The following is a 12,257-nucleotide window of genomic DNA, read 5'->3' as shown; positions in this document are numbered from 1 at the left end:
CATTTTATCTCTATGTTTTTTTTCTCTCTCTCTCTCTCTCTCTCTCTCTCTCTCTCTCATGGCTGTGCATTTCGACATAAATGTGAGCTGCGCATCAAATCAATGGGGTGCAAAACCATATCAAAAAATGTTCCATTTTTTGGCCGCACTCTTGTTCTTCTCATTTTAAAGTACATAATAGTAATAATAAAGTGATTCTCATGTTAAAGTGCTGATTTCAGCAAATAACGCATATGCACTGGTTACAATGAGTAATATGCATATTTGGCACCCTTGAATTAGGGTGAATGAATACGGAAAAAAATGCTGACATTGGCATAAATAAAAAAAGAGAGACATAAACGTAAAGGCTGAATAAAACATGTTATGCTAGTGTATTTATACATGATAAGGTGCATTCGCGCGCGCACGTTTATTCGCTCGTTCGTACATACATTTATCACCAGAAACCAAATTCATTAAATTACCATTTATAATGAACGACTATCAAAGGAGAGCGTATTTTGTACGCTTTAAGTTCATCTTTTGTTCCGTTCGAAACAATTAGCAACTTGAATCCATGGTTGCTTGTTTTGTGAGTGATATATTGTATACTTTTTGAAAGTCTTACGTATTGCCCATTTGAACTCAATATCATTGAATATGTTTGTAAAGAATTGCAGTGCCAAAGGGTGAACTATTGAATATCAAGCATTTTGCATATTATTATCGAAAATCTTAGAAGAAAATCAAATTGAAGGTAGAAGAAGAGATTTTTCTACAAATTAATTGGTTCCGAAAATGTCAAGAGTTTTCCATGTATTCGTGATATGTATTTGTAAAAGTCTTCAAACATCCATATTTTCCTTTTTTTATTATCATAGAGGTATTTTGCAAAATTTTGATTGTGTAGTAGTTAAATCGCATCGAGAAATAAACCTTCCAATTTAGAATTCATTGGAAGAGAAAAAAAGTAAAAACGCCGTGCCATCGAATTCATTTAGTTTGGCCACTTTCTGATGAGAGATCTCAAACTATGCCAAATACATTTCCAAACTATGTCTCAATAGCAAGTTACTGAAAAAATTAGTTTGAAAACGTGACATTCCAATTTTGGTCTTCAACCAATCAAAATCTCTAATCATTTATAAGTTTCATCACGGCCATGACCAGGTATACGCTTAAGATATAAATAGCATCATTACTTCCTAAAATGATTATAGGATGTTCGTCTCTACTTACAGTACTAAGTCCGATTCCGTTAAGCATATTAACATATAACAAATAAGAAAATTTCTAATAAAATTCCCATTGAGTTATAACAAGAAACCCAACTTCAACTGATTGGCCAAAAGTTTCAATAAGAAGACCATGAAAAAAGAGAATTCAGTTTTTTTTTCGGAAAGTGATCAAAAGATTATTGCGTTGAAAAGGGTTTATTCGGAATAAAGCTGAATAATGTTGCGTAGATTATTCGTTTTTTTTCTCTGTTTCTGGTATCAACGTGAAACAAATACATTTTCACAAATGAACAAAAACATCACAATGGTAAAATAGTCTATCATTTCGCCAGCAAGTAAATCGGTACTAATCGTCAATGACTTAATCGCCGGCAGACCATTTTACATAGAAGATATAGAGACTTATTTTATTGATAATAAATTAACATTCATGTCTCTTTAGTCCAAATAAATCCCTGCATTTCAGCAACAACAAAAAATAAATGTCCATCGGCTTTAAAGTATTAAATGACAATGGTGAATTCCATGGATGCAAAGGATGTAATCTTCTATTTTCTTTTGAGTATGTAATGCTATTATTTTTGATGTAAATAAATACATTTATTATAAATTGTCGAACAAAATTTAGATATTTAAATTTCGAATTTGGATAGTGATGAAAAAGGATTTTTCCGCTCATCGCCACGAATGTAAATTAAAACCATTGAAATCTAGTTTACATATTATTTGTGATGCATTCAACTTGAATTTCAATCGATGTGTTTTGATTAATCGCAAAATTTGAAATTGAATACCTCATGCGCGAAAATATTCAAAATAACCGACGATTCTAGTTGATTTAGCAAAGATTTATTTTTAAAAAATAATCATAAAATGATTCTATCTTGTGAAAAATATAGAAATTCGTCAAAAAAAAAACTATTCAAAGATATTAAAAAAACCAAATATTGATCTTTTATTTCAGGGATCCACCAATTTTACAAGCACATAATAACACGGATATCATTCTACGCTTGCCAATGGGAAAGAGAATCCGCGACATTCGATGGTTATCGGTCTGGTGTCGACGATTCACGGTAAGATATTTTGATTGATTACATATTTTGCATAAATTTTACGATGTTGCTGTTAAAATGAGTGTAAAAAAACCGTTTTGAACACAAACACCATATGAATAATTACATAGTTTACCGAAATAAAAAAAAAAACTGAACATCAACGGCCAACAAGTAAATTTAATGAAAATGATTGTCGCTTGAATTAATGAAAATGTGCACCTGGTCGTCGCTTTAATTCGGCCAATCGCAGGTGAATAAAGAATGTTTGGTGATTTATATATCACTTGACGTACACAAAAATTCGGATATGCGAAAAAATGTTGTGATGTATGTGTGTACAAAAACATTGACTAAAGTTAAAAAATTACAAATCATTGAAAATCACGAGACATTGATGGTAAATACGGCCGTCGTACGCCATTATCGTAAACACAAATACATATTAATGCGGCATGAAAAGACTAACCGTTGCAATGGCTGTAGTAAATGGCAACAACAATAACAACGACAATACGATTGCAGAACAGCGTCAGCAACTACAATTCAAGCATAAAAGGTATATCGTATCAAATTGTATGAAAAGAATTGCCGAATTTTTTTGTTGTGTATGATAGAGTTTTGTACAGTTTGTGGATGGTGCGTATGTCATGCGCATACGCTTTAATCGATAAAAACGGGAGTTTCTGTTTTTCCATACTGAATCTCAATTTTCCATGAAATGCTGAACATTATATGGAACGCCGGAATGCGATATATTTCACATAATACAGCATTTTTGTAAAGCAATCGTTACAATGCTTTGAATTCGTGTATAATACTAATATGGCTTACATATTTCACTCGTTTTCTCTTTCACTCGCTTTTCCGCGTGTGACCCCTCTTTCGCTCTCTGTCGCTCAGTTCCCCCCCATCAACCAAGCGTTATCGTACTTGCACAGCGTAGACGAAGGAGGCGCGGTTCCAAATTTTCAAACACCCATCTCACTAAAACTCGACAACAGAATCGGATTTCGGAAAAACATTTTTCGCGGCTTTCTCAGAGCCACTTGTATCACTTTTTTATATTTCAATTGTACTTTACAAATTGTATTTTGCCCTGGAACAAACCATCTTTGGGTGTACATAAATCGCAAACAAAACTCAATTAATTATGAGAATCGATTTGAACTTATTACAATCGAATCTTTTTCCATTTGATTGACTCCAAATCACTGATGCTAATTTCAATGCATCAAAATAAGTGGTATTATAGCAAAATACCTAGAAACATCAAAATAATCATTTTGAGTGGGAGCAGAAAAAAAATCAAATTAAAAGATTATTCCACTTCAACTTGAAAAAGAAAAACACAGACTCTCTTGAAAATGAAGAACCATATTGAAGGCATTGAACTCCATTTCGTAGCCTGTCTATACGTCCACTTTGCTAGGCAACAACGTTGAACTTAAAAATGAACTAACTTGTTTAAACAACACATCAAGACATTTTAATTATTAATTAAAAAGAATACCACAATAAAAGCGCTGTATCAATAGATAAAATCGGCGAAATATAACGAAAATTATGAACCTCGCCAAAAAAAAAAATACACGTTTTTGGTAACAATAATAATAAAATTTCATGAAAACTCTATTGTGGAGCGCCAGTTATAATAATTGTATAAAATATATAAAAGTACAAACGGGAAATATTTTTAGTCTTTATACCATCAATTGTTCGACAGAAACAATTTAGCATGGCCAAAATGAAATTTATAGCAAGAATGAATATTTTAAACTGAATTTTATTTGAGATAATCACTCGAAATATCCATTTTATTGTCTGCAAATGTAATTTTAAATTTTTTATTTGAATTTTTTTGGTCAATGTGTCCAATTCTAATGAATGTAAACCCATAGATTTAAGATGTAAATGAGGAGCTTTCGCATAATCTGAATCGATTTTGCGTTGAATAATTTGGATATTGTAATTGTTTTTGTCATTTCTGCAATTAGGTTGATTTCGGCGAAGTTTTCATCCCGGTCAGTTTGGATGTTCCGAAACCAAGAGTGTTACCCGAATTTAAAAGACTTGCACATGGGCTACGTTCGAGTAATATAAGTGTGCTTGATGCAAAAACTTTCTATATACCCAATCTTCACTACGATGGTGCTGGTCCGGATGCATACTTTTGGGTGGGCAATGGAAGCGAACCGAATATAATGGGAATCAAGGTAATTGATCCACTAGAATGAAGGCGTATTTTAGACAAACTGCGATATTGTAGGATGTTTCTCTTAATGTCATACCAACATATTTTAAAATACTTTTGATATTTATTCGACCGCTTTTTAAATTTCTTGAAAATCAAAAGGAATTTTAATTAAAGCGTACATAAACGACAAGTCAAAGTGAAATGAAATTTGTTCAAATTACTTATGGTACGGTAAATTGAATTGGGACAATATCATGAATGCACAAACAAACTTTTAGTTTTTCGCCACAATCTTTTACATTCATGAAATGAATGAGGTAACTATATACACAGTCAAAGCGATTGTGCGTTAAAAAATTTCATGAATGGAGCTCATTTACGTTTATGCAAACGTTGAATCGATGCAGCTGATGAGAAAAGCTCGCGCTAAATGTTTTACCATGTGAAACAACAACTCATTCCCTATAGACAATATATTTGGATATGAGATGAGCTGAAATATGACAATATATTGTCTGGTTGTATGTCAACATCACATTGATACGCAAATAATAAATCGGTATTTTCGGTAACCGCTTGAAAGTTCAAAGCTCTTTGTGTATTAATATATATTGTGTTTGGGTGGTGTTTTGGTTTATTAATTGTGTAGGTGCCGAATGAAATTGGTTCTCTAGACCCGTTGCGGGGTTATCAAGGAGAGGATATTGAAATTCAGTTACCTGGAAATTTGACTGTGTACGATATCGATTGGTTGGCTGTCTGGTGTGTTGAGTACAGACATAATTTTGGTCATGTATACATTCCGAAGGATCTTGATGTGCCGCCTGCTTTAGGTCAAACCAAAATTGCGGTAAGTGTGGATTCGTTGACATATGATTTTTATTAAATATTTTAATATCATCCATAATAAACATATCGATTTTCGACGAATTTTTTTTTCTTCATTTATCATGCAAACGCATAGCCACCATGGTGGTATAGTCCTGTAAGTAACGATAAATTTCGCTGCAAATTAGTCTCATTTTTATTATGTGTTTGATTTAAAAAATTACTTTTTTTCGGACCGAATATAGTTTGTTTTGTGCCGAGCATAGAAAAATCATTGAAGAAAGTGGTGGCATTAAAAGAATATTATTCAATTTCAGACAACAACAACACCAAGACCGAATATCAATAACTGTCGAGAGATCATTAGCAATAAATTGCAAGTGAAATGGGAAATCCAAGGAGATTACCTTCAAATCGAATTAATCGGTCGCATTCGAGAAGATCAATACATGGCTTTTGGTTTATCCGGAACAAATGGACGACCTCAAATGGTGAGACCTCTTCACAATCATTTCCATTCTTCTTTTCCATCTTCTTTCGTTAGTGCTTATTTTCTGTGTTGCTCCATTTTATTCGCTTTTCTCGTTCACTTTGTCTCAGCAGCCATTTAACTGTTTTTCTCATCTTATTTTCTCGCTTTCATATCGTTCCCTTTTTCCCATTCGCAAAAATCATAGGTTGGGGCCGATGTTGTAGTCGCATTTTATGACAAAGTGTCAAGGGTATTTCGTGCTGAAGATTATTATTTATCGCACTTGTCACAGTGTGATGGAAAGCAAGGCGTTTGTCCCGATGAACGCATTGGTGGCAGAAATGACGTAACAGTCGGTGCGTATCGCATAAATTTTCCCGAATTCAAAAATATCAAATTCCGAATAAATCATGCAAAAAGTAAAACGGAAATCGATTGAACCTTTGCATTAACGAATTTTTTTTTTGTTTTGTTTTCTTTTCCTTTAATCTTTGCAATTCCGTTCGGTTCACAGTGATGGCCGACCGAAAGAAAATGGTAACTAGTATCAAATTCAGACGTCCGTTGCAAACCAACGAACCAATAAATGATATGGCAATTCCAACCGATGGATATGTATCTGTTATCGGAGCCATTGGACCATTGAATTCGAGACGAGAAGCAAACGCTCATTCGCATGATGCCATGAACGTTAATTCAGACGATATTCAAATTGATTTCTCATCAAAGGTAAATAAATTATTATTATTTGGAAAGTGGCAAATTTTGATTTTTCATTGAAAGAAATTCAATGAATTTAAAAAAAAAAATTGTTAGTTGCCGAAAATAAAAACGAGTTCACATTTGTTTTTGGTATTAGATGGATCATGACTGTAAATCGTCGTTGGATTCGGTGCCTGATGAAAATGCGCCAAAACCATGGGCCGTGCGAAAAATAATTGGCGAGAAAAATATTACGGCACGTATTGGACCAACGGGTGGAAAACGTGGTTATGAAGCACAAACGGGCTCACCGTCATGGGGCATTGCATGGTATTTGAATGATTTACTCATACCGGAATTGTATGTGGAACGCGGTGAAACTTATACATTCATCGTTGAGGGTGGTGATAAATCAAGTAACCCAGCCAGATATCATCCATTTTACATAACCAATTCACCGGAAGGTGGTCTTGGACAAGTAACGGACGACGAAACAATGAGCGATAACACGCGAGTGCACAACTATGCCGGTACGGCTAGAGATCCATTGGGCTATACATATCCAACAGCAAGTAAGTGAAAATTGTACATTACGATAAAAAAAAAATCGAATGTTTCTTCAATGCTTTTGTATTTTGTTCAGCTGGCCGGTATTGTGAATGGGTGCACCAAAGCATCGATAGATCAAATGAAATTGAAACTTTTGAAGAGTACAAGAAAACGCTACGGTTGGAGTGTGAAGAAGGAAATCCAGCTATTTTAACATGGACTGTTCCAGACGATGCACCAAACGAACTTTACTATCAGGTGAGAATTTATTGAATATTAACCTTTTTTTATGACGATCTGAAGTGATTTATGACATTTTTTTTAACTTTACGATTGTTTTTCTACTTATTTAATTTTTTCTCTTTCAAGTGTTACACGCATAAGAATTTGGGATGGAAAATAATCGTGACAAATAAAGGAGAAATAGTGCCGAGCAGTAGCCCAACAAACATTCGCACAAATATATCGTTGCCAATTCTATTTATATTTTCATTGGGTGTTTCATATTTAACGTCGATAAAAACGAAAATTTCGTTTCAATTGGCCTGATAACGAATCGTAGTCGTCGAAACATTATAATAACAATTGAATTGCAATTTTTTTTTGCAAGCACGTTATCAAAACAAAGTCCTATGACTATATATTTTAAAAGAAACAACAACATATATTCGACACACGACAAACAAACTAAAAAAAAAACATTTACAACGATTTAATGCTGAGTTATAAAGCAAATCAACTCGCACAAAAACAACCGATCAATTCATTTGCTTTCAGATGAATTGATCAAAAAATAATTGACTTGAATTTTATTCAATGTGCTTTCTTTGAGCCAGAGTTGTTATTTGCACCCAAGTCGTGCGGACACATATTTCATATATCATTTTTAAGAAAAGTGCCCTCTCCTCCGACATGCCTATAACAGCTCTGCTCTGAGCACAAGTCAATACAACAAAAAACCTTGTGTCATTGCTCAAAAGTGTTTAGATCAATGATTTAAAAATTTACGCATAAAAAAGAATTAAATTTTTGATATAGACTCTTTTGGCGAACACTTAAAAAAAATTGAAGTTCTACCGACCATTGCGGAATTTCATCATCGAAAAGAAAAATTACCAAGAAAACAACCAGGCTCGATATCGATCGAAAACATATCTTTGTGCGAATGTTTGTGTGAATGGCAACTTAGTTAAGCTCTTCGACGCATCTTTTGGTTTCTCACTCTCAATCCTTTGAATAGCAAACAATTCTTATTTGGACATCAAATCGCAACAAAATACAATAATTCTTCGGCTCAACACAATTTTATTAAACAATTTTATGAATGACGAATGATGTGCTATTGACAATAAGTTAACTAGTTAAGAAAGATCTTCAAATTAGGACATATAAGAATTGACGATTTAATGGGAATGGTTTATTTTTTATTTTTATTTTTGAAACATTATAAAACGAACGATAGTAGTAAAATAGTAAAAAATAATTTACAACCTACTCACAATACTCTCTCTGTGTATGTTCTCAATTGTAAAAAAAACGAGATGTTGTTCATTTTATCCTTTCAAATATATTTATGCCCTACCAATAATCCTTTTTTCCCCTTCAATTTATTAAATCGATTTGTGTTTGTTCGAATTTCGTGCCAATTGGCAATTATAATTTGTGAATAATTCGTAGTAATTTGTTTTTCGTTTAATATGATAGTGAATTTAAAAAGTTCGGTGCTAATTGAAATGCCCACAATTGAAATCAACATTTATTCGATAAAATAAAATAGAAACAATAGGAGAACAATACTCTCGGATGATGTAAAATGATTACTATTATTAAGAAGATGAAAAAAAACATACAAACAATGACAATACTTTGACAAACAATAACATTTTTAACATTCTCTTATCATTAACGAGTTTGAATTGAAAATGGAAGATGAATTAATTAATTAAAGTAAACATGTTGACAATAAAACAAAGTTTAAACAATGTAAACTTCATCGAAATGATATGACAATAAAAAAATGAGAAATACAAAATAAACAATTACAACAAATATTCTTTAGATCAAAAAATTTAAAAATTTATTAAGTGTTGTGCTAAGCTTAGATAGACAGAAAATTATTTAGATTATAATAATCATAATAAATATTCATGCATTCACACATCCAATTGAAAGAATGAATCTTCTATTTCTGATAAGTGTTGAACAAAAATAATAATAATGAAACATAGAACCAGCGAATACCGTGAGCAGAGCTGTTATTGGCACCAGGGAAAATGAGCCAGTGCCCGCACTTATTCCATTTGATTTTTCAAGTCAATACCTGGAAATAAGGTGGAGAAGCACTTACAAGAAAAGTATCATTGACTCCGCGGTGCCCATAACAGTCCTGGGTGTCAAACGGATCAAACCGCTCAGATGAATTCATTTAAGCGAAGAGATTCCACTGACGGTATTCATTGCATAAAACATAGAAATTAATAGTGAAAATGAGTCACCATATTCAGGTGACGGAATAAACGAATGGACAATAATAACTATTTTTTTTCCTCTCAAATAATCAAATTAATTATTTCAATTAAATTGTTTACCATTGAACATTAACAAATTGACAATACAATTGCACTAGCATTTAATTTATTTAAGATTATTCAATGATTCGAAATCACTAATATTTAAGTCCTCTTTGTCGTCTATTTGCGACAGAAAATTGTTCTTGTTTAACCATGGTTTGATTTCGTCGAAATTGAGATCTCATCATCTTCATTCATGCGATGAAAATAATTTACTTAAAATAATGAGAATACCATCGAATATTCTTGTTGCCTTTTGGCATGCAATTTTTTTGTATGAAGTAAATTGTTTTCAACACATACGGATGGAAATGAAGAAATTTCATGCATTTCGACCCGTATTTCAAGGTATTTAAATACAAGCAACTGTTTCGATACACATTTCGTGCCAAAACTTGTACGTGGACATATGTATTTTATTAGAAAAAATAGTGAAATAGCTGTCCAATTTCATTCATCAACATTGAAAGCGAAATGTTAGACAATCGAATTGTACCCAATATTGTGAAATATTTCAAACAAAAAATCTTTTTAACTAATTAATAACGTAAAGCCATTTCGTATATGAATCAGCAGAGTGAACATTAGCATTTAACAGTGTAACCAGAAAGCACAAACGAATTGAAAATCCAACTTAATATCACAAAACTAATAACTCTGTAACATGTCATAGACTTGAAAAATGTTCGAATCTCAAAATATGCACACACACAAATCATACGAATCGTTAAGATAACTTTTTGCCATTCAAATACTACATATAATATACAGGTAAATTTCGTTGAAACAAAAACAAATAAATTTTTAAGTAAGCTGAACATTGACGGTGATGAAATTGTTCTTTCAAACAAATCATTTGAACACAATTGATTATTTCAATATTAGTGTGTGAACGCAATGCTATGACCAAATACATTAAAATGAGATAAGAACTGAATCATTATCGGCTTTAGCATAACGGCTATAATCGTATTAATAAATAAATGACAATAGAGTAAAAAAAACACACGCAGTATTCAATATCAGTAATTTTATCTATGGACCAGTCCATTTTATTTCATTACGCATTTTGGACGCATATCAAACCGATTGTCCCTTTTTCAAGTCCTGAAATTACATACACTGAACCGAACACCATTCATATTGATATTCTTGTTTCAAACATACACAATGAACATATTTTTCATCCTCTTTTTTTCACATTCACGTCAAAATGATAAAACTATACCATATGAAATGAGCGTTTAACATAAATTATATAAAAATGAGATACTTGAAGAAAAAAACAATAAATTCAATACACAGAATCATTATTTTCTGTGGTATTAATTCGTATAAAATAATGACAATTGACATGACAATAACAAAGTGTAACATGTACATTAAAAAATAAGTATAGGCTGGCAAATTTGCAATTTACTGATTTTATGGGAACGTTATTAATAATACAGGTTGTTTATGAAATGTTTACAGATTTCTATACAGGACCGTTTTTAGTACGGTACTTAGTACACTTTGAGTATAAATGACACATGTTACAATTTGGATCAATAAAAACATATATCAAAAGGGTTTTTTTTTTAATTTTCGCGAACTTTTGAAGATGTATTAATACTGTTGAGACATTCTCAGGCAGATGAGGTCAAGCGCTGAAATGGTGCGAAAACAATAGAAGTGATTGTTATTGCTATAAAAACGCTACAATCAATATAACAATCACTTGTATTGTTTCCGCTCTATTTCATCAGATGACATCAGCTTCCTGAGTTAAATCGACCGCCTGAAAATATCTCGATATAATGTGTGATACTGTTGTGTCAAAACTACATAATTATGCAAATTAATTCGAAAAATTCATGTTTTTATTGAGAAAGTGTACAGATTGAGAACCAAGGAATATTGTGTGGTAAATCTATATAGCAGCTCGTAAACATCCTGTATCATATAAATGTATTTGGCACGCATTTTATTTGAATAGTAATGCACTTAAATTTTCTCAATTTATCGTTCTCCTGTTTGAAAATAAATCGTGTTACTGTGTACTTTGCATATAAAAAATACTATAATTTTGTTTGATTGTTTCAGTTTTTCTTTTTTCCTATTTTCAATATAAAATTGATTTAATGTGGTGGTGCGTTATGATATTTTCAACAATTTTCTTTTTTTTGCGCATTTTTTATTGCTTTTTTTCTTGAAATATTTGGTGTAAAATGAATAAAAATCACAAAACAACATATATTCCCTCTCGCACGCACACACACAATAAATCGCCAATGAATTTATTACAGCGATCAAATAATCAATTAATAAATATAAATGTATATTTGTAATGACTTAAATGAAAAATCAAATCTAGTTTCTCTTTATTTTGTGCTCTTGATGCAATATGCAAAAAAATACAATTGAATCAATCAAACGATGACAATAATAATAATTTTACTGAAATATGTTTGGCAAAATAAATGTTCATTTTTGAATCGAACAATAAACCGAAAAAGAAAATATCTCAATTTTGAATGGAAGTAAAACAGAGGAGATCTTCATGCATACTATATCGTAAAGAAATATTGTTAATTTTTAATTCGAATCGAAAGCAAATAAAAATAAAGACAAAAAAACACACACATATAAAAGACTGGTCGTTTTATTTTAAGCAAAAATTCA

General features: G+C 31.8%; 1 protein-coding gene across 3 annotated transcripts in view; it reads left to right on the top strand.

Annotated features, from left to right (window-relative positions):
* The window catches only part of LOC116347024 (protein Skeletor, isoforms B/C), a 30,945-nt gene extending 19,310 nt beyond the window's left edge, over nucleotides 1-11,635 (top strand). For 2 of the 3 annotated variants that reach the window (XM_031777400.1, XM_031777401.1), the window contains exons 5-14: nucleotides 2,185-2,296; nucleotides 4,273-4,491; nucleotides 5,122-5,322; nucleotides 5,437-5,457; nucleotides 5,618-5,791; nucleotides 5,978-6,128; nucleotides 6,287-6,501; nucleotides 6,632-7,046; nucleotides 7,118-7,281; nucleotides 7,393-11,635. In XM_031777400.1, the coding sequence (XP_031633260.1) occupies nucleotides 2,185-2,296; nucleotides 4,273-4,491; nucleotides 5,122-5,322; nucleotides 5,437-5,457; nucleotides 5,618-5,791; nucleotides 5,978-6,128; nucleotides 6,287-6,501; nucleotides 6,632-7,046; nucleotides 7,118-7,281; nucleotides 7,393-7,572 (1,852 nt within the window). In that variant the 3' untranslated portion in view covers nucleotides 7,573-11,635. The remainder of the gene's footprint in view (nucleotides 1-2,184; nucleotides 2,297-4,272; nucleotides 4,492-5,121; nucleotides 5,323-5,436; nucleotides 5,458-5,617; nucleotides 5,792-5,977; nucleotides 6,129-6,286; nucleotides 6,502-6,631; nucleotides 7,047-7,117; nucleotides 7,282-7,392) is intronic. The other variant, XM_031777402.1, reaches the window with a different exon arrangement.
* The last annotated feature ends 622 nt before the right edge of the window (nucleotides 11,636-12,257 follow it).

Source organism: Contarinia nasturtii, unplaced genomic scaffold (assembly GCF_009176525.2).
Source record: "Contarinia nasturtii isolate CC-2019 unplaced genomic scaffold, AAFC_CNas_1.1 Cnas_scaffold_1699, whole genome shotgun sequence".
In the NCBI taxonomy this organism is placed as follows: Eukaryota; Metazoa; Arthropoda; class Insecta; order Diptera; family Cecidomyiidae; genus Contarinia; species Contarinia nasturtii.
Note: the sequence above shows the minus strand (reverse complement) of the source record. Positions and strands in the feature narration are given on the sequence as shown.